This window comes from Trichechus manatus, unplaced genomic scaffold (assembly GCF_000243295.1).
Source record: "Trichechus manatus latirostris isolate Lorelei unplaced genomic scaffold, TriManLat1.0 scaffold00123, whole genome shotgun sequence".
NCBI lineage: Eukaryota > Metazoa > Chordata > Mammalia > Sirenia > Trichechidae > Trichechus > Trichechus manatus.
Window position 1 is genome coordinate 2,740,068 of NW_004444059.1, and position 23,186 is coordinate 2,763,253.

Below are 23,186 nucleotides of genomic sequence, written 5' to 3' on the forward strand. Positions count from 1 at the left end.
ATATAAAACTTCATTTTGGTTTCAATGTAAAAGATAAACATTTCCCAATATTATTGGAAGAGAATCATCAAGTATCAAGGGTCAAGGTGTAAAAATACAGAAAGTGAAGAAAAATCAGCAAATAATTAAAGATATATAAAACCATTAACCTGACTTAAGCAAAGCAGAAATGTCTGGAGAAAGTTATCATAGGAACAAAGATATGAAAGCACCAAAAATACGGAAAACAGGATAACAAGGGCATGAAACGGGGAACAAATAATATCAAAGAATGGGAGAAAAGCGATCCAAGGAAAGAAATTTTAAAACTTGATGCATCACTGGTCAGCAATGTTGTATTTCAATCTTGAATCTTCTAAAAGAATTAAAGTGGTATTTCATAAATAATGTTGAGGCAACTATCCATAGCAAAATAAAATCTAATCAGGTCTAATCCTCCCCCCTAAAATGGCTGAGATATGACTACCCAATTTTCTCAAGAAAATATTATTTTCAAGTTGCTTATTTCAAGGTAGTCATACTGGCTAGTCTATCATTTTATTAGTTTCTACTTACTACTCACAAAAAGGTAAAATTAACTATCAGTGAGCAAGAAGTTTTTGCGTTTGGTGAGGAAGATGGGATATTTAATAACAAAAGCTGGCTTTATTTTCTTAAAGTCACTTCAATGCAATTCTAACCAATATTAATTTAAGAAAAACAAATTCTGTAATCTGACAAACCTTATTTTCTACAAAGTCAAAGATAACTTTTTAACACAAAATTTAATCTGAAAATGGTATAATTTCATAAAATTCTAGTCAGAGTCTAATTTAATTCTGAAGATTCTGTTGAATATTTCTCTTTCAAATTATTCCAACACACAAATGAAGTGATTTTACATTGTCCTTTATTATATAAAGAGTACTCTACTCTAACAAAAAAGATTCTTTCCAAGGGTAAAGCCTTAATAGAGACAAACCACTTACCATTGACAAGCAAACTTCTCACTATCTATTTCCACTATTCCTGGAGGTGGACCAACATGCTGTGCTACAACTGCTCTGGAAGCTAAAGAAAAAAATACATTAACTACATCATTTTTAAAAAACTTAGTCACTATCTGCCATATTCAGCTCATGGACACTAACAAATAGTCACAAAGAATCCCTTTAAAAAGTTGTAATAAACTTGAGAGAGAAACTAATATGTAATGGAGCAAGTATTATACCCGGCACTGTTTGAGATGTTTTATATAAATTGTTCTGTTTTCATAATTATTCAAATGACAATACTGAAGAATATTGTTAAAAAAAAAAAAAAACTATTTTTTCCCATGGGCCAGATGCTGAATTAAATGCTTTAAATTTTTATCTTACTTAAATCTTCTATGAGGTAGGTACAGATGAGGAAACCGATACACCAAGTGATTAAAGTAACTAGCTCCAGTTCACACAGCTCAACGTATCAATAAAAAAGCAGCTCAGTGTAGTTACAGAATTACTTTTAAAAGGTAAAATTTTAAAAGCAGATTGCAACAGAAATTATAACTTCACTTCTAAATATAAACGTTTATTATTAACTCTATAAGTGGTATATATAAAATTTCTAGAATAAAATGAAAAAAAGCCAAACTAAGTTCCACAGTCAAGAAAAGGTTTTCATAGATTATGGAGGGGGGCGGGGGGGCAGAGGAAAGATCAGCTGTAATAGTTCTGAAGTATATTGTTTTGTCCTGAAACAGGCAAAAAGGTTTGTAAAAATGCACTAGCTATTAATTTTACTACATATATAATTTCTAAAATTTTACTAATGACATTTTAAGACAATGTCAAGGCTAATGAATAAATGAAGTGAATCATCTATTATTTTCTAGCAAGTTGAACAGATGTGTAGAAAAATGAATGTACTATCTTCTCTGCTATGCTATACACAGGAATTAATGAAATCACAAAAAATACAGAACATAAACTTAGTCATATTCTAATAAATTATAAAGATGAATCTAACATACTTACAAAAAGTTACTTTACTTTTCACCATTGAATCAGCATTATTTTGTAGTTTTAAAACATACAGAATGTACCTACTTTTCTCAGATGACATTTTAGCAAAACTTCTCAGAACCCTCAAAGAGCATAAATGCATTTCTAAAGTACTGGAACTAGAGGAGCTCCACAGCACAGCTTAATCTGTCAATGATTTGAAGCAATCACGATCTCTGATCAGGTACCCAGACTTTTATTGAGATAATAGCTAACAGCAGACACTTAATGAACATTTTCTCTGTATTAAGCAATTTACATTTATGTTGTTTTAATCTTCTTTATAAGCTTAATTATTCTCATTTTACAGATCAGAAAACTGAATCTTAGAGATTAAGTTCCTGGTCCACTCACTCAGGAACTAAGGATACCAGAGCTACATATAGCTCAAAAGTCTTCTTTAAAGAACATAATAATCAGAACCGAATCCATTTTACTGCTGGCAATTCAGGCTTATCTTTTCTTCTCCTTCTACCCTGGTGACCTTATTACAGAAAATAGGGCCTTTCTGAGTCCTGACCCTTATGTAGAAATGTTCTTCCCTTTTGTCACTTATATCCATGAAAAGAGTATCCCATACTTATACTGAAATCTACTGAATCAATTTAACAATCAATTTTTTAAAACATCTGAAATTATGAGAAACTTTATAAACAATGTATAAAGCAAAAGAAGCAATCAAATTAAGAAGATAAATCAGAGTCATATAATTTAAAATGGCTAAAAAACTGGAAGTGTTGCCCTCAGGACAGTGGAAGACATTCCAAAGGATACACAGTCACTCACAGCTTTAAAGGAATCAATTTCCAGGCACTCAACTTTGGTATGTACTACCTCCTAAAACTGCTTTGCCTGAGAACATTACCTACCCTTTGATAATTGCTGTTCTCCCTTTTGAGTACAGAAAGGCTCTCTCACCCATCGTTTATAGTATTGTCGGATTATGGTTAAATGTATCACTCAGGAGCCAGAGACGATGGCTCCAGAGGTACATCACTCACTAGCTATATAACCATGGATGAGTTGCTTAACCCCTCTGTGTATAAAACAGGAAAAAGTAACAGTACACTAACCTCATAGGTTGTTTTAAGTACTACAGAAGTTTATATGTACATCACTTAAAACAATGGCTGGCACATAGAAATACTATACAAATGCTGGCTATTATTACTATGGTGTATTTCTCTAGGTTAATAAAAACCTCTGGAATAACAAAAGGAGGATTAGAAACATTACTGTCCACAAAAGCTCTTTTAACAAAGGTAGCATGGTAGGGCTTCCTGTCTATTCCAGTGTTTTATATATTACATTAAGGGCAAAGCTTGACATTAGAAATTAGGTATTCTGGCCCTTTGTGTGTTCTCAATTCAGATATATTATAGAGTGTTGACAATTTTTTCCTTAATGTCCGAGCCTCCTCTATCCCTCAACTACTGTCAAAGAGTGCATTACTTTTGAGGGAGAATGTCCTGTGTAAGGAAAGCACAGATAATTTTTTTTTTTTAATATGGAAGGTGGTGGCATTTTATCTCATCCAGATAAAAAACTCATGGCAATGTAATAACTACTTTATGATTAGAATTCTGAAGATTGGGTATAACAGGAACACATATTAACATGCTTTCTTGAACTGAAAAACAAAACCATACTTTTTCTAACTAACAGAAAGTGACTTCGAGTAAGCAGATACTTTTGACAATAAAGACTAGTATCAATGGTTAGGTTATGTGGTAGACATTTCCTGTAAATTGAATGTGGTAAATCTCAGTGCCAAGGTTTTGATAAAAATGTATTCAAAGCACATGATCAAAGCATTTTACCAGAAAATACTTTATTGGTCTTGATATGGACAATATTTCAGTTTTTCTAACTAATGGTCCTCAAGTGTAGTCCCCAGATAAGCAGCATCAGCATCTCATGGGAACCTGCGCAAGTTCTCGGGCCCTACCTGAATCAGAAACCCTGGGTATGGAGCCCAGCACAATGTATTTTAATAAGCCCATCAGGTGATTCTGATGCACCCTAAAGTTTGAGAACCAGTGTGCTAATATTTTCTGAATAAACTGGGTTAAACAGAAGAGTAACGAGTGTAATTTTTAGTCAAGTCCTGTTAATATCTTTTTGATATATTATCCAGAAACTGAAAAGAAACCGTCTTTCATGACAGGGCAAAAAACACTTTGGCAAGTCAGGCAATTGTCAATTCTCTGATTTCAACAAAATTGAAGAATTCAGTTAAGTTGTCAGCTGATCATTAAAAATAATTTTAATACTTTTTTGGACTAAGTTCTATCCTTATCTGCTTATTTACGTAAAGTGGATTTTTCAACATACATCTATAAAAAAGGAAAAACAGGGACAGAACTGATGCTAAACCCAGTTTCATTCTAGTAATAAATAATATTCAACCAGAGATGAGTTGGATGAATAGTTTCCAAATCCCATCTATTTCATTAAGAGATATACTTCTGAAAATTTTACTACTTGTTTAATAATTATTTATAAAACTTTGTAATACATTTACTATTGTATGATGTACTGCTTATTACTAAAACCTGTAATGATAATTTTTTTAAAACACTTAGAACCTTACAGAGTAACTGGGAATTGAAAAACCTTACATTAAAATGTCTCTAGTTTTTCAAAGCAGAATAGTTTAACAGGGTAATGAATAAGACTTTTAAGCATAAAATGTATTACTCTAGGGCAAAATTCTGTGAGGATATCAGAATATGAGTTCAACTATAAAGAGGGATATTGTAAAATTTCTAATGTTAAGAGCTTATGTGTTTTTTAAATGGATAATAATAAGTGTTAAGATTCCAGTGTATACAAAAATTACTGTAACTATTTTATAATATCAAATTTAATATACATAAAAAAAGACATTCTTGGCAATCATTTAAGTTGTGATGAAATTTAGTACAGACGTTTTCACAGTGAAGAGGTAGGTGAGCAAAAAGTTCGAAGATGACCATTCTACAAGAAAGCAGTGTTAAAACTATTGGGACGGCGGGGCGGCACACTATAAAGGATAACTGATCACACAATTAAAAGTTGTCATACAGAGTGAGCAAGTAATAATGTGCTCACCAGCTCAAAAATGAACTCTTTTTGGTCTTTGGAGGCCTATTCCCACCTCTATCAATGAATTACTACACACAGAAGTCACAAGATTTCAATGTTTAATTTTGTCCATTTGGCAAATGAGGATTAACTCTCAGGTTGGGGTTGTGTTTTCATTGGTTAAGGTCAAAGGCATTGGTAAGGCCAAAGGTCAGAGATAAGGCAAAGAGTAGCTTTCATCAAAATCACCCTTGAATATTTCTCAAATGGTCCATTACAATTCAGTGTCCTCAACTTACCAATTCTTCTAATTCTTTGTTAGTTTCTCTATGGCCCTTAATTTAATCTTCAATTTCTTCTTTGCGGATATCAACACATCCTCATTACCCATTCAACTGGCAGTACAAACTGCTCCAATTCTTGTCAAGGTAGAGAAACCATTAATATTCTGAGCATAGATTCCCCAATATGCAGTCAGTGTTCAATATCTATTGCCTATGGGTGAATGCTCATGGAGTAGATTGATAGTCAAAATTACCCATTTTTTTCATGCCTTCTATTATTTGTTCAAGGAGCCCTGGTGGCACAATGGTTAAGTGCTCAGCTGTTAACCAAAAGATCAGCAGTTAGAACTCACCAGCTACTCCGTGGGAAAAGACCTGATGATCTGCTCCCTTAAAGATTAAAAAAAAAAAACCCCAAACCTGTTGCCATTGAGTAGGTTCCAACTCACAGTGACCCTTAAAGATTACAGCCTAGCAAAGCCTATGGGGCAGTTCTCTGTCCTATAGGGTCTCTAGGAGTCAGAAGTGACTCGACAGCACACAATAACAACTAACAATTATTTATCCAGTTTGCTAGTTGAATTCAAGTAAGCACATGATACAACTCTACTATATACCACAGAAAGACACAATGGAAATTAACAAAATAAGGGATACACATTATGTATTTTACATAAATAGAAACTATAATTTTAATATTATGAAGTGGAGCAGAAGAGAGATTGAGACCATGATTGAACATGTGGCGACCAGATAGCTGGCAAGAGATGATTAGTCTCAAGCTTGTTCTTAGCACTATCAGTTGAAGAGGCCAGGGTATTTAGGAAGAATGCAACAAGATTTGGTGATTCGGCGGATATAGTGGTTAAAGATTAAGGATAATGAGACTTTTGGTTTGGGAGTAGTTGAGGATGAGAAAGATCTGAATGTATTTCTAGGTTGAAAAGAAGAAGCAGGTAAAGAACGAGAGGTTTAAGACATGGGAACAAGGAGATGGGAAAGATTCAGAAGAAGTAACACCTCTTCCAAAGACTAGAGGAAGCTGAAAGAGAATGAATTCTGATGCTACTAAGTTTCTAAGTGAAGGGGTAAGATGTTGAGGACATTTATGCCAGATGGCCTCCATACTGCAAAGCGAGAGGTGAGACCAACTGAGAAAACAGGTATACTCCATTCAAAGAGAGGTGTCTTGCGGAGGGTAGGAGAAGGAAGGGCAGGTAATGCAAAAAGATGAATCTTTTTTTCCCAGGACAAATGAAGGCGGCAAAAGCACTCTACAACAAAGAGGCTAGGAGTGCTAAAATATAAAATCATGACTCATGATGAACCAAGAGAAAAAAGTCCAAGGCTGAAGAGAAAGCTAGTTACTAGACAACCCTGCATTATAATTAAAGAGATTTGAGTTAAACAGAATTGAGCCAAGGAAGGGTGCACATGCGCAGGTATGCATGCTGGTGTGTGTGTGTTTGTGTTTGCGTGTACGCATGCGTGTCTGCTACTAGGTTCTGAATCTATGTGGCATTGGGTCCAAGAGTCAGGGGTATAATGTGTATTCTAATGATCACCTGAGAGAATTATAAGGGAATATATGATTATCCTATTCCTGGTATATCAATTTCCCATGACCAAAATCACATATAATATCACACTGGGCATTTCTTACTGCTCTCATAATTGTGAATAGCTAGTCCCTCACACTCTTCTCCAAATCCTTCTCAGTATGATTTTTCTATTATACTATCCTTTTCCTGTGTTCGCCTTGATCCCGCTGCTCCTGGAATGTGTAATGGCTAAGAAATTAGAGTACATATTCAAATTCTCCTTTGGCCTACTCTGATATAAAATATCAGTTCCCTATATTGCACATTTAAATGTATGCTTAGTATTAAATCTTACATACCAATAACCATACTGAAAAAGATTACATAAAAACACTAACCTGGGGCAGATGCTACATGGGTCTGGGTTTGGACTTGTTCTACAGCTTGTGGCCTAATTTCAGATAAAACTTGATGACTGGAACTCGGATGTTCGACGAGTTTTACTGCAGCTAGTGCATCAGGACCAAACATCTGAATATCCATAGAAACCAGACACACTAACATGTCTAAAATAAATAAATAGCCAGCAGTTATTAGTTAGTATAAGACCATGTAAATGCTGAAGAATATATACGTTGTACAGAATACTGGTTCTCAAATGCCAGTCAGTCCGTGAATCACTGTCTATCAGAATTACCTGTGGATCTTTAAAAAAGATTTTCACCCTCAATTTTTAAAAACTGATTTAGTAGATTGGGAGCGGGGACTAGGCATCTATATATTTTTTTAAAGTTTCCCAAGTGATTCTGATGTGCAGCCAGATTTAGGAAGCAAAGATTTTGAAAATGACATTTTAATTTTCCAATTGTAGTAGTTTTCAATCTACATCTTTATTACCTCTGATTTTAGTATTTATACCTAAGAAAGAAAATATTTTAATCACTGAATAAAATGTTAATATGGTATGCTACAGTAAGTAGACTTAAAAACGACAACACATTAAGGAGGTGAGTTCACTGATTTTAAGGATACTAGTACTACCAGCAACTTCCAGCAACAGGAGTAAGCCTGTTTCACTCAGCTTTAGTTGCGTACTAGTAGTAGAAGACCAACTGAAACAAGCAAACCTGCTTCCCAGAAACCCAGAAACTGCAGGTTTGTCGATTTTAAATTTGATGTATAGTAACTAAAATAAAGAGAAGGGCAAACAAGTGTGTCTGAAGGAATAAAGACTCCTCAAAATAAAACGGTAAACCCCAAATATCAATTGTGATTTTTGTATAGCACCACATTAAATATTTTCACTCAATAAAGAAAATAATGTAAACGTTTCTTTTGATCTATCTTACCTATGCTCTTTTCTACTTTTGCAATTTTTGTGCAAGCGACATCTCCCATTTCTGTGAGCATATATAGCACCTCGAGTGTTGAGATTACAAGCAGCACATCAGGTAAAGTGAGATGACAAATGATCTCTCTGTATGAGTCCTGATCCACATATTCACAAATTAAAACTCCATTATCTTCTGCTTTGCAAAGATTTCCCAAAATTTCCATACCTGAAAAGGACACATACACACATTTGTATTTTAACAAATGATAAAAAGTTTTGACACTTTAGACAATGAGAAACTTAAGTGAGCACTCACCCCTCATCTTTAAAAACCTGTCCCTTGACATTAGGCATTTTGTAACAGTATGAAACATCAGATGAGTAGTTTTGAAATCAACAGGATCCAATAAAAGCTGGAAAAAACCAAAAGGCACTATTGTTGAGATAGCCTTCTTCCAGTGCTGTATATTTCACACTTAATTAAAATGAACAAAACAACATTGCACAACTTTTAAAAATGTAATTATTGTCAGAATAGTCGTCACTACACTTAAAGTGTCATTTCAAATATTTCTTTTTTCCACAAAAGTGATGATAAAAGCAATCCCTGGATTATGAACAAGTTTCATTCCTAAATCTAAGTCAAATTTGTACGAAAGTCCGAACAGTTAGGTATGGTTAGTACCTAACATCAGTTAGTCAAATATTTGTCTTAGTATATAGTGTATCTTTCTATGCATAAAAAAAATTGAAGAAACACTTCCAGATACACTAAAGCATCTTTAACATAATAACACAGTAATAATAATAATAATAATGTTTTGATACATGCTACAAAGTAGTGCCTGTTATTATGAACCACTGTATGTGCCTTGAAATTTCAATATAATAGGGTTTAAGGAGGTTGGTTCTTAACTACAGGTTGTACCTAAGTTGGACATTTGTAACGCAGAGACTGCATGCAATTCCATGCCACCAGTTTTAGAAACAAATATATGTTTAGTACGCTTATACATAACATGCAATATATTTTTAATAAACATGGTAATTATAATAATGCCACATCCTAAAATTTTAAAGTAAGTATCTTAGCTGTCTACAAAAATTATTTCAAGGAACTGTGTCACATGCTTACCTCAGCTGCAATATTTCCTAATGTATCAAGGCCCAACTGCCTTAGAGAAATAAAATGACTATGTGCAGAAAGTAATAGGAAACGAAGACAAGTACGATTAGCTGCCAAGAGCTTAACATTGCCCTCCTCAAAGGAAAGATTTCGCAAAATCACTGCAATCTGAAGTACCCGTTGTCCTTCAATATCATTAATGCCCAGCTTTCGAGGTGGATGAAATAAAGATTCCCAAATCCATTCTCCTGATGTACCTTCTGCAAGAGAAAACACACACTTTATTCAAATTTATAATTATTATTATTTCAAATTATTCAGTAATTTTTGCACTCACTGACTTACCATGAGACTTATTTCTGTCAGAAATGAGGTCACGTACTTCATTATCATCAACAATGTCTTTCCAAAACTGTAATGAGAAATTACTATATTGAATTGACTACTTGAAACAACTATTCTATTACTTTAAAAATGGTAACACACTATGAAACTGTAATATTTCTACTTTATTTTTCTTTAAGTAATTGTGGATATCATTACATTCTATATAAGGTTCTTTTACATTCTAAGCCACTAGTGTCAGAAGGGAAACCCTGGCAGTGTAGTGGTTAAGTGCTATGGCTGCTGACCAAAAGGTCAGCAGTTTGAATCTACCAGGCACTCCTTGGAAACTCTATGAGGCAGTTCTACTCTGTCCTATAGGGTCACTATGAGTCAGAATCGACTCAATGGCAACAGGTTACGTTTTTTTTTTAAGTCTCAGAAGGGGTCCTCAGGCTTCACCAGACCACAAAGGTGATCTACCGCACAAAAAATGCATGATAAACAATGCTTGATAGCGCAATAAAAAATACCTACGCCTATGAAGAAAAAGACGATGTTCAAAAATGAAGAAAATAGAGCCACAGGGAATTCAAATTCAAGTAACGAAGATATTAGACATGGAATTAAAAATGACCATGGAAAATAAATTCAGAAAAATACGACAAGATCAAAAATTCTGGAAAAGAAATGGAAACTATAAGAAAGAAACCAAATGGAAATCCTAGAACTAAAAAACATAACAACTGAAATTAGGGACTCAGTGGATGGGATTAACAACTGACTAGATCTAACTCAAGAAATCAGTGAACAGGAAGAGAAAGCAGAAGAAAATATCAAGTTTGAAGCATGGAGACACAAAAGGATGAAGGGAAAACAGCATAAAAAACACAGGGGACACAGTGAAAAGTTATAACATTCAAATAACACAAGGTCCTGAGTGTGGTACAATGGATTGCTTTTATATGGTCTTCTTCACCATGGTCTTGTAACTACCACCAAACACTTGGGTGGGGCTATACAAATAAGATGCTTGTAGCCCAACAAGGGGATTGGATAGCTTGCTAATAATGCAAATAAGGTGCATGGCACCTTGTGGGGGGTAGGATCATGCAAATAAGGTGCATGGAACCCTAAGGAGGGGATTGGTATGTTTTGCCATCCCGTTAGGCTTAAAATGAGCCATCCCAGAGGAGAAAAAGAGGGAACCTGACTACTACCAAGAAGAAGAGAAGGAGGAGAGCATGTCCTTTTGATCCGGGGTCCCTGTGCTGAGAACCTCCTAGACCCAGGAGATAGACAGAGAGCTATAACACCAGAGATGGCAAAAGATGGTAAGAAGCAGCAGCAGATAAACAGCAGCAGCAGAACCAGGAGACTGGCACAAGATAGTACAGTAGGCTTCCAGGCCCACAGAGCCAGGCGGTTCCAGTGGGTATGCCTACCCACGGAGTGAGAGAGCTGAGTGCCTTCTGGCCAAGGCTTACTGACTGAGTGGGGTGCTTCTGAATACTTACTGGCAGAGCTAAAGAGCTTGGTAATACTTACCAGAGCAGGGCAGAGGTCAGAATGAAGGCCCAAAGGAGTGAAAGGCCAAGGGCCAGAGAGAGGTCTGCCTGTGGGCACGGCTGAGAAGAGGCTGTCCTGACCGAAGAACTGTTTCCTGTTCCTGATCCTGAATTGTAACCTGTTACTTCCTTAATAAACCCCATAACTTAACTGTGAGTATGGTGTATGAGTTCTGTGTGGTCACTGCAATGAATTACTGAACCAACGAGAGAAGTAGAGAGTGCCGTGGGAGGGACGGCTGGTGTCGGAACTGGAAAAAAGGTAGGAGAGAGGAGGAATGTCTGACCTCCGCTTCATACAAATCAGCTATGGGCTGTTGATGCTGATAATGATTCTTTCTCAAGTTAGACAACGAGGTCATACTCCTCTGCCACACCGTTTTTACAGTTGGTGTCAGAACTGGGACTCAACTGCAATGGCTCTAAACTCACAGACACATGAGACTTTGTAAGAGAAAGAATGAAGGGGTGTGGTAAGTAAAACTTACGATTCTTAGATGTTATTTTGGTTGTTATCTGTAATGGCTAAAGAGAAAGTAAGAGATGTTATGGGGCAGCTGAGTGGGGGAAAAGCCGTATCTCGAGTGGCCTGGGGCAAAACCCAGGCTGGTTAAATAAGATGATTGATAGAAGGCCAGGGTCTTCTCGTTCCCCCCAGCCAGAGGTCCAAGGTCATATGTATATGAATGGGAAGATAGTCAAGTGGTGGAGAAGATGAAACTGAAATGTTTTAAAAAAGGCTATGTGTTTATCTGAATGTACTATGGATACTTAATGTTTCTCCTAACTAGTGTTACAAAACAGACCTACATATATGATGGAAATGAATACTGGATATTATAGATTACAGAGATTGTGAAACTCCACCTTCAGCTAATACTTGATTGGATATGCAAAAAGGGGAACTAGGGTTTGCCTGAAAGAAACACAGGCTGTTGGTTTGAACAGAGTAGTCTTGTGGATAGACTATTGGGGGGTTAGGTCAAAAACCTGAGCCCCACACAGGAAATTTACATTTGAAAAGACAAGCAGACCTACCCAATACTGAGAGAGCAGGAAATCTGCATAAGAGCCTGCAAGGGGAAACAAAATGACTGCTTTGCTTTTTGAATTTTGAGCCACTGGTTTGCTGTTGGATGCAGCAAGGCATGAAAAGTCAGTGTCCATCAGAACCCCACTTCAGGACAAGAAGTTAAAGGGAACAGGAGAATAGACAGCATGATGCTCACTTGAGGTGACCACCTGAGGCCATGAGATGTGTGGAAGTGGGGCAGATGCAGCAATGAAAAGACGTGCCGAGTCTGGACACGTTCCACTGGCACCCGTTGACCTAGCCAACAGAGGCTAGGGATGACAGAGAGAGAAAAGGGGCTGGCTAGTCTGAAGTACATGGAATTGTGTGGACTCCTGAGCCTACGGGTAGCACCCATTGACATAGCCCACGGGAGCTAAGGATGAGAGACAGAAGGTGCCAGCTGGTCTGAAGTGCAAGGAGGTGTGTGGACATGAGAGATTACAGCTGGTACCCACTGACCCAGCCCACATGGGCTAGCAATGAGCTAACCAGAACCCGATGGAAGAAAGAGAAAGATGTTTGACACTGCGAGCTAGTGCAGACTGCTGCAATTTAATGGTTTGCTCTGGACTGGATTTTTCTTATGGATGCAGATGCTCAACGTTCCAACTGGAACAGAAGATTCTTCATATTAAGGAACATGCTTGTCTCCTTCTCAGAGTACTGGTTTAACTGGGATGGGCAATTTAAACATTGGTGATCTAAAATGGAGGGAGATAAAGGCATGAAACAGCTGGCTTACACACTTTTGTGGGTGTGCTTATACTCAAAATGAAGTGGACAAGGGAGGATGCCCACTGAATAGTTTCCTCTTTTCCTAATGAGTCTGGGGAAGACAGTGTTGAGGAAGATGCTGACGGGAGTATATGATTCAGTCATGAGTGTTGATTATCAACAGGGTTAACTATGATTGTAAAAACTATAATTGTAGAAGCTGTAAGTGTGAAAGTGTGGACTATGGGGGAGGAACTGCTGGATTGGAGTACAGTGGCCGAACCTAAAGTCCCTTAAAGGTTTTGCTATGCTGATACCTCATGAGGCTCAGTGCAAGGGAATAGTCTTCACTCAGTTAAATTTTATCATAGGCCAAAAGGGTGAAGATGAGATGACTTTTGGAGAATCTGACCTGCAGCACAACTGAATAGCTGGTACCTGAGTAATCTTATCCTGAAGACTCTTTGCCCCACTGATGGGCTAATTGTTACTGCCTATTTTGGACTGGTAAAATGGTTGGGAGGGGGAAGTTAAATCTCCAAGTATGAAATAACCATGGTTAGAAAAGCCAGGGGGAAGAGAGGCCAAGATGGCGGAATAGTCAGAAGCTTCCTGTGGGCCCTCTTACAACAAAGACCCGAAAAAACAAGTGAATTGATTATATATGACAATCTAGGAGCCCTGAACATCAAAGACAAAGTTGAGGAGTTAGACAGACTGGCAGGTGGAGGGAGAGACAGTTCAGAAGCAGTGAAGAAGTGCCAGACTTGAGCTAGCTGGCACCCTGGATCGGCTGATGCACGCAGGCTGAGGCAAGCAGTAGCAATCAGGACGCGTTTTACCACGTAGTGAGAGACTGGGCAGTGGAGAGTCTTCACAAGCCTCCAGAGTTAGGGGGAAGTGACACTGAATCTGTGAAAGTTAAGTGCAAGCGCCTAACCTACTGCTCAGGATCAAAATAACCCCTCCCTCTCTAGGACTTTCCTGGCGGAGAAGTACCTCTTTCACCTCACTTGCCCCCTCCCCGCTCTGCTCTATACCAGTCTGGAAGTATTCAACAAGTCCCATGCCCCCTAAGCTGGAAATAGTGGCTATCTTGCCCAAACCAGTCTCGTGATGTTAGGGAAAAAACAAACAAAAAACCCACCAACTCCCCTCAGCCAGGTACTCAGGACTAACCATGCCCAAACCATTCTCACAGCTTTTAAAAAATCGCTACACCCCATAAGCTGGGAATTCAGGGCAGGCACTGCCCCTTTGCCTAGGTACAGGCATAACGGGCCTAGACCTGTGTGAGCCAATTCAACAGCATAGGCCTTCATTAGCATAGAACAACAGGGTATATACCTGAAGCCTAGTTTCAGCTGCAACAGCCAAGGGGGAGTGGCAGATTCGTGATATTTGATAAGCCATTAAGCAGGGTCCTCACCCACCCACATCAGGGGTCTGAGGACTGGTGGTCTCACCCATTCCACCTAGCCATTCAGGACAGGGATCTGAGAATAAGTGGTGCCTCCCAGTCCTTACAGCCAACAGCACTGGTTGCCCAAAGTATGACTGCAAAATGTACCCACCTACATACTCTAGGGGACAGAGACATGCCTTCCACCTAGGCACTCAGGGACAGCCATCAGGCCCCTACCTTGCTCAGCACACAGTCCCCTACTGAAGCCATTATCTGTGCCTACTCCAATCACCCCTACGTAGCCCTGCCCATCTAGGACTGTACGTGAGAGCTTGCACCACACACTCAATAATCGACAACGTGGACGCCTGAGCTGAATCCACATAAGAAAAGTAAATGGACTCATGGGCTCACACACTGAGTAGCAGCTCTAACCATCTAGTGATAGGAAATGAGAGTTTAGCAAGTCTCATAAAGAAGCTCAAGATGGCTCCAGCAAGTGACCAAAACAAAGAACCAGGAAACCTTCTGGAGAAAGAAATGTCTTGGAATTACTGGAGGTAGGATTCGTAGGATACGTAGAGCTCTTCAAGAGATCAGGCAGGAGATCAGGCAAAACTCAGACCAAGCCAAGGAACACACAGACAAAGCAAGAGAGGAATTCAGGAAAGCTTTACAAGAGCAGAACAACAAATTTAACAGGCCGCTAGAATACATAGAGAGACAGCAAATAGAAATCCAAAAGATAAACAAAAAAATTTCAGAATTAGACAACTCAACAGAAAGTCACAGGAGCAGAACTGAAGCAGAAGTCAGAATTATTGAGATTGAAAATAAAGCAACTGATACCAATTTATTAATCAGAGAAAAGCCAGGGCATAGCCAAGGTTCAATGGATTGCTTTTATATGGCCTTTCTTACCATAGTCTTGTAACTCCCACCAAATGATTGGGTGGGACTGTGCAAATAAGTTGCTTGTGGCCCACCAAAGGGATTGGATAGCTTGTTAATAATGCAAAAAGGTGCATGGCACCTTTGTGGGGGTGGGACCATGCAAATAAGCTATATGGAACCCTAATGAGGGGATTCATACATTTTTCCATCTACTACGCTTAAAAGGAGCCATCCCGGAGGTGGAAAGGGGGAGCAACTGACTACCACCAAGAACCTCCTAGACCTAGGAGACAGAGAGAGAGAGCTATAACACTGGAAACGGTAAATGACAGCAAGAAGCGGCGGCAGAAAAATGGCAGCGTCAGAACCAGGAGATTGGTATGAGACAGTGTGGCGGGTTCCAGTGGGTATGCTGATCCATGGAGCGACACAGCTGAGCGCCTTTGGGCTGAGGCTTACTGGCAGAGTGGGGTGCCTCTGGGAACTTATTGGTGGAGCTAAAGAGCTCTGTAAAACTTGCCCGAGCAGGACAGAGGTCAGGCCAAGAGGCTGAAGGCCAGACAGAGGCCAGCCTAGGGCAGGGCTGAGAAGAGGCTGTCCTGATCAAACAACTGTACCCTGAATTGTAACCTGTTATTTCCCTAATAAACCCTGTAACTATAAATATGGTCTGAGAATTCTGTGTGGCCACTGCAATGAATTATTGAACCCAACAGAGAAGTAGAAAGTGCCTTGGGATGGATGGCTGGTGTCAGAATTGGTAAAAAGGTTGGAGGGTGGAGGCATGTTTGACCTCTGCCTCACAGCAATCAGCCTCGGGCTGTTGATCCTGATAATGACTCTCCTCCTTCCTCGTTAAGTTAGAAGAAGAGGAGGTCTGACATCCCTGCACCAACATTTCTACACTGAGGATGGAGAGAGAGAGAATGGGGCAGAGACAATATCTGAGGAGTATTTTCTAAAAGAATTGAAAGACATCAACTTTAATAAGCATTACAAACTTGGAGGAAGATTTAAAAAAAAATGTTTAGGCACAACATAATAAAACCCCAAAAAGCAAAGACAAAGAAAAATTTTAAATTGCAGATAGAGGAAAAACAAAAAAGGACAGATTATCCTCAAAAGGACAACAAATGAAACGACGGGAGAATTTGTAACAGAAATAACGGAAGCCAAAAGACATGGCTATCTTCACAGTGAAGGAGAAAATAACTGTCAACCTAGAATCATTATACACTGAAATTGTTCTTAGGGAATAAAGGTGAAGTAAAGACATTTTCAGACAAAAACTGAAAAACTTCATTACCAGAAAATCTGCACTAAAGGAAAAAAAAAAAACAAAAACCAGAAAAAGGTAGATGTGGTTAAATAAAAATGAACACTGAATATATAAAACAGAAGAATTAATGTCTTACGGGGTCAACATACAGGCCAAATTAAAATTTAGGAGAAAATTGCTTTGAAGAGACTTTTACACTAGCTATAACTGGTACCACAAGGTCCCTTGGTGGCACAAATGATTTTCACTGGACTACTAACCTAAAGGTTGGTGGTTCAAAGTGACCCAGCAGCACTGTGGAAGAAAAGCCTGGCAATCTGCTTCCATAAAACTTTCAGCCAAGAAAAACCTATGCAGCAGTTCTACTCTGTAACACATGGGGTTGCTATGAGGTTTTTTTTTTTTTTTTTTGTACCAGACTTATTCTGACTGTTATGGATTTAATTGTGTCTCCCCAAAATATGTGTTGGAACCTCAACCCCTATGCCTATGGATGTAATCCCATTTAGGAACAGGATTTTCTTTGTTATGATACGAGGTAATATCAGTGTAGAGTGTGTCCTAAACGTAATTACTTCTGAGTTATAAAAAGAGCAGATTACAATGCAAGCACAAATCAGAGGAAGATAGATGCCACGTGAAGATCATCACGGAAACGAATGCTGGAGCTATAGAAGCTGAAAGAGGCAAGATCTTCCCCTACAGCTGACAGAAAGAGCGCTTTCACCTACATCTGGTGCCCTGAATTTGGACTTTCTGTTTCCTAAAATGTGGTAGAATAAATTTTTGTTCTTCAAAGCCACCCACTTGTGGTATTTGTGTTATAGTAGCACTAGGAAACAAAGATAATACCATAAACCGGTATGAACAAGACAACTGTTTTCAGAGATCAGACAATAGGCAGTACCTGACAGCAAACGCTGAGTGAAGGGAAACAAATGAGGTGATCCCAATGAATGCCACAGATTTCTAACTGAACAGACTTTCTAGACTACAGGGAAGGTAAGGGAAACCGAAGAGATTATAGATGTTGCTAAGCTGAGGAGACAGACAGGAGTTCAGTGAAATTAAGGTAGTTAGAATTTGCAGAGCAAATTTGTAGGAAAGGAGAGGGTAATGCAGAGAAAAACGAATCTGCAAAAGGATTGCCTTGAGTCTACCACTTAGTACTAGACTGCACATGTGTAGGGCAAAAATCCGTAATATGAGGCCCCCCTAAAAAAGGGGGGGACAGAACAACTACCATATTGTTTGTAAATAATGCGCCTACACACATGAAGTGCACAGTGTATCTAGGAAAATAATGGATGAGGGGGTTTCGTGGTTGGCAAAAGAAATGTATGACACACACATTATTTGCATAAAAATATAGTACTGGGAAGTTGTATGCTGAACAATTTTTAGAAAACTGATTATACTCCAGCTCATTCAAATATATCCCAGAAAAGCAACACTTCAGGAGTGTGAATAAACTACCCATAAAGAAAAGGCTTGTCTATATCTTCTATAACAAAGCTTAAAAACAATCCTCCAAAGGATCAAGATGATCCATATATCAATTAATAGTCTGCTAGAAAAAAATTAATATTCTTGAAAGACAACAAAATTCAGACACTTAACAATGCAACACTTACAATATACATGTATAATTAAAAATTGCTAGGCATACAAAAAACTGGATAATCTGACCAATAATCAGGAGAAAAATTAATCAACAGAAACAGACCCAGAAGTAATAAAGATGATGGAATTAGCAGACAGGGACTTTAAAACAACTATTATTAAATATGCTCAAGCATTTAAAGGAAAATACGAACATAATTAGGGTAGAAATGGATGATATAAAAGAAACCAAATGGAACTTCTAAAACTGAAAAATATAACATCTGAAATAAAAAACAAATTAATATATAGGCTTAACGAGAGTAAAAAAATAAGATGAAGAAATAACAATAGAAACTTTCCACAGTGAAGTACACAGAGAAAAAAAGACTAAAAGAAATTAACACAGCCCTAGTGACCTATGGAACAATATCAGTGGTCTAATATATGTAAGAAGCCCTGGTCGTGTAAATGTTAAGAGCTTCACTGCTAACCAAAAGCTCAGCAGTTCTAATCCTCCAGCCGCTCCTTGGAAACCCTATGAGTAGTTCTACTGTCCTACAGGGTCACTATCAGACAGGATCAACTTGATGGCAAAGGGTGTGGTTTTTTTTTTTTTTTAAAATAAACATATGTATAAACGTAGTCCCAGAGAATTGGAGAGGTGAGAAAAAAGTTTGAATTAGTTGCCCAAAAACTTTCAAATTTGACGAAAAAATAACAAACCATCAGATCTAAACCATTTAGATTTAAGAAGCTAAATGAAACCAAAGCAAGATGAGAACAAAGAAAATGACAAGGCATGTCATAAACAAATAAATCACCAAAGATAAAGAAAATACCTTAAAGCTGTCAGAGAAAACACACTATATACTGAAGAAAAACGATGAGAAAAATGACAGACCTCTTGTCTGAAACAACGCAGGTCAGTTGACAATGAAATGTCATCTTTAAAGTGCTCAGACAAAACCGAAAACCTAGGATTTTACATCCAGTGAAAACATTCTTCAAACATAAGGGCAAAATCAAATTTACAAAGCCAAAAAAGCTGAGAGCCAAAACTCAACCACATCAACAATTTCATAAAGTATAAATGGCCTCAATACACTGAATAAAGGGCAGAAATTGTCAGAATGGGGGAAAAAATGCAAGACTTACCTATATGTTGTCTATCAAAAACACTATATTGAAAAACACAGATGAAAAGTAAAGTAAAAGGATGGGAAAAATCTACCATGAAAAGGTTTGGTATAGCTATATTGTTATCAGAAAAAGGAGACTTCAGAAAAGAGAAAATACCAGAGATAAGGGGGAATATTTCATAATGATAAAAAGGTTAATTCATCAACAAAACATAATAATCCTAAATATGTATCCAACAAATAACAGCGCTTCAAAATACATGAAGAAAAAACTGACAACTGAAAGGGGATATATAACAAGTTGATAATAACAGTGGTGAATTTAAGACTTATCTCTCAGAGAATGACAGAACCGTTAGAAAAGCAGCAATGATACAGACGTCTTGAATAACACTCTCAAACAGCCTGACTTAATTAATATTAATAAACACTACATTCATCAATAGCAAAACACATATTCTTTCATGAGCACATGGCACACTCACCAAGAAAGAATATAAGCCAGGCCATAATGTAAGTCATGAAAATTTTTAAAGGACTGAAGTCAATAGAATATGTTCTTTGACCACAGTGGAATCACATTAGATATCAATAATAACAACAAAAGGCAGTTGGAAAATCCACAGCTATCTGGAAATTAAACAGCATGCTTCTAAGTAATGAATGCAACAAAGGAGAAAAAACAAGGGAAAGGAGAAAATATATTGAACTAAATGATAATGAAAATTCAACATAAAATTTGAGTAATGTAGCTGAAGTAGTTTTTAGAAGGAAATTTATGGCTTTAAATGCTGATTTAGACAAGAAGAAAAGTTTAAAACCAATCAGGTAAGATTTAATCTTAAAAAGCCTATAAAAGAGCAAATAACAATAGTAGCATCTAAATCAAGAGTGAGTACATAGACAAGGAGTTGTTTTAGAGTTCCTGCATAATCCAGGAGGTGGAAAAGTACTAATTTACTGAAGTACTACAGATTAAAGTTATACTCTCTAGTGTAAACAGTGAGAGAACAGTGAAAGAGAGTATAACTATCAAATTAATAGAGGAGGAAAAATTGAGTAATAATACTCACACAAACCAGTTCAGAAAAAGGTAAGAAAGCAGGGGGAAAAAAGAACAGGTATATCATTTAGAAAACAATTTAAAACATTGAAACACAAACATAGAAAAAAATTAAATTCAATTACATGTAAATGGAAAACAAAGTTTGTCACACTGGGAATAAACAAAGTCCACTTATATGGTGTTTACAAAAAACTCATCTAAAACATAAGGATAAGATTTGGTGAGTAACGTTTGGGGTCGTAGAAGCTTATGAGTGGCCATCTAAGATACTCCACTGTTGTTACTCCTTCAGGAGCAAGGGAGAATGAAGGAAACTAAAGACACAAGTGAAAGATTAGTCCAAAGGACTGACTAATGGACCATAACTACCACAGCCTCCACCAGACTGAGTCCAGCACAACTAGATGGTACCAGGCTACCACCACTGACTGCTCTGACAGGGATCACAACAGAGGGTCCTGAAAACAGCTGGAGAAAAATGTAGAATAAAATTCTAACTCACAAAAAAAGACCAGACTTACTGGCCTGACAGACTGGAGAGACCCCGAGGGCATGGCCCCCAAACACCCTTTTAGCTCAGTAATGAAGTCATTCCTGAGGTTCACCCTTCAGCCAAAGATTAGATAGTCCCGTGAAACAAAACAAGACTGAACAGGCACACCAGCCCAGGGGCAAGGACCAGAAGGCAGGAAGGGACAGGAAAGCTGGTAGGGAACCCAAGGTTGAGGAGGGAGAGTGCTGATATGTCGTGGGGTTGGTAACCAATGTCACAAAACAGTACGTGTACTAATTGTTTAATGAGAAGCTAATTTGTTCTGTAAACCTTCATCTAAAGAACAATAATAAAAAAATATATAAAGTACAATTAAAAAAAAAGAAATACAATAAGAAATATGTGATCGGCCCTTAGGGACTCTAAGTCAGTGGGCAGAGAACAACAGTAAAAGCCTGCAGTCAGACATGCGTTAACGATGAGTCTCATATGGTAGGAACACTGCTTCTCACATGTCCACACCCCTCCCCCTTCTAGTTTCTGCTGACTATGGAAGAGGTGCCTGTAGAGGAGTCTGCTCCTCCAGCCAACAGACCACCTACCTATGTACAGGGAAAGACCCCCAGATCCAACTCTAAATTCAGAGTCTGTTCAAGGTATGCCCACCCCTGCCTGTCCTGCACAGTGGAAAGACTGCTGTGGTCCCAAGCAATCCACCTATGGCTTGCCTGAGCTTCTTGAATCTCCATTTCAGATAAAAGTGGCCCTCATACAGCAAGGAAGGGAACCGTGAATGGAGGACTACACCCAGCCTCACCTCCAGCCCCACCGATGATTCCTTGGGTGCAGGCTCTCTAACTGAATACATGGTCATGAAAATGCAACCCACACAGAGCAGGGGAGGGAGTGATAACCAATGAAAGGAGACTGTGCCCTCTGAGGGACAGATAGATTAGCATATGCTTTCAGTTCTGTTTGGGAGATACTGAAAGAAAAAAAACCTCAGTCTGGATTTTTCAAATCCTAGTAAAAGCAGAGAAGGAGAGAGGTTGGTAAGTAAGGTCTTGAAGGTTCTACCTAACTAAGAATTTCTTGCAGAAAGAAGTGTTGTCAAAAACACTGAATCTGGGGAGAATTGAGAATACTAATGCCCCTGATTCAACAAAAAATTACAAGATACACAAAGAAAATGGATACAATGGCTCACCCCAAGTGAATACGACAAAAGAAGAGTAATCATACCTATGGAATCCTGAATAATGAACAGAATAACCCCAAACCAAACCCACTGCCACTGGGTCAATTCTGACTCATAGCGACCCTATAGGTCAGAGTAGAACTGCCCCATAGGGTTTCCAAGGAGCGGCTGGTGGATCAAACTGCCAACCTTTTGGTTATCAGTCAAGTTGTTAACCACTGTGCCACCAGGGCTCCAATGAACAGAATATATAACACAACAATATTAAACAAGCTCAAAGAACTTAAGAAAACAAAGACAAAAAATAAAGGAAATTAGAGAAATGATGCATGAACAAAATGAGAATTTAAAAAGAGACAGACACTATACAAACAAACTAAACAGTAATAATGGAACTGAAAGATACAATAACTGACAAACACATTGAAAGAATTTAATAGATTTAATCAGGCAAAAGAAAGAATCGGTGAAATAGAGGATAAGAGAGTTGAAATTATGGAGACTGAAGAACAAAATGAAAGGAGGCTCAAGACTGCTCAGCACAGTTTAATGGAATTATGGAACATCAAGCATACCAACATACGCATCCAGGAATCCCAAAAGAAGAGAAAGGGACAGAAAGACTATTTGAAGAAATAATGGCAGAAAGCTTCCCAAACGTGACGAAGAACATGAACCTACAAATCCAAGAAGCTTCGATTCTACTTAGAATAAAGTAGAAAGGAAAAATGAAAAAATGAATTGCTGTATATTCATACAAAGGAATACTATACAAGAGTCAGAATGAAATACAAATACTTGCAACAACATGGATGAATCTCTCACAAACAAAATGTTAAACAAAAGCCAGAGATGGTGCATGCGGGGGAGGGGGGGTGAGGAAGTGGAGGAGAAGCATCTGAAAGGGGGCATGAGTGGGGAGCTTCAGAGGTGCTGGTAGCATTCTGTTTCTTGATCTGGGTGCTGATTACAGTGGTGTATTCACTTCATAAATATTTATTGAGCTGTACCCTTATATTGGAAACTTTATGGGGCAGTTCTACTCTGTCCTA

General features: G+C 38.0%; 1 protein-coding gene across 3 annotated transcripts in view; it reads right to left on the reverse strand.

Annotated features, from left to right (window-relative positions):
• Positions 1–23,186, reverse strand: part of ARID2 (AT-rich interaction domain 2) — a 218,639-nt gene that overhangs the window by 62,035 nt on the left and 133,418 nt on the right. For all 3 annotated transcript variants that reach the window (XM_004384559.3, XM_023738839.1, XM_023738838.1), the window contains 6 exons: positions 9,720–9,786; positions 9,384–9,634; positions 8,565–8,661; positions 8,265–8,474; positions 7,314–7,481; positions 969–1,050 (listed from right to left, as the gene is read on the reverse strand). In XM_004384559.3, the coding sequence (XP_004384616.1) occupies positions 969–1,050; positions 7,314–7,481; positions 8,265–8,474; positions 8,565–8,661; positions 9,384–9,634; positions 9,720–9,786 (875 nt within the window). The remainder of the gene's footprint in view (positions 1–968; positions 1,051–7,313; positions 7,482–8,264; positions 8,475–8,564; positions 8,662–9,383; positions 9,635–9,719; positions 9,787–23,186) is intronic.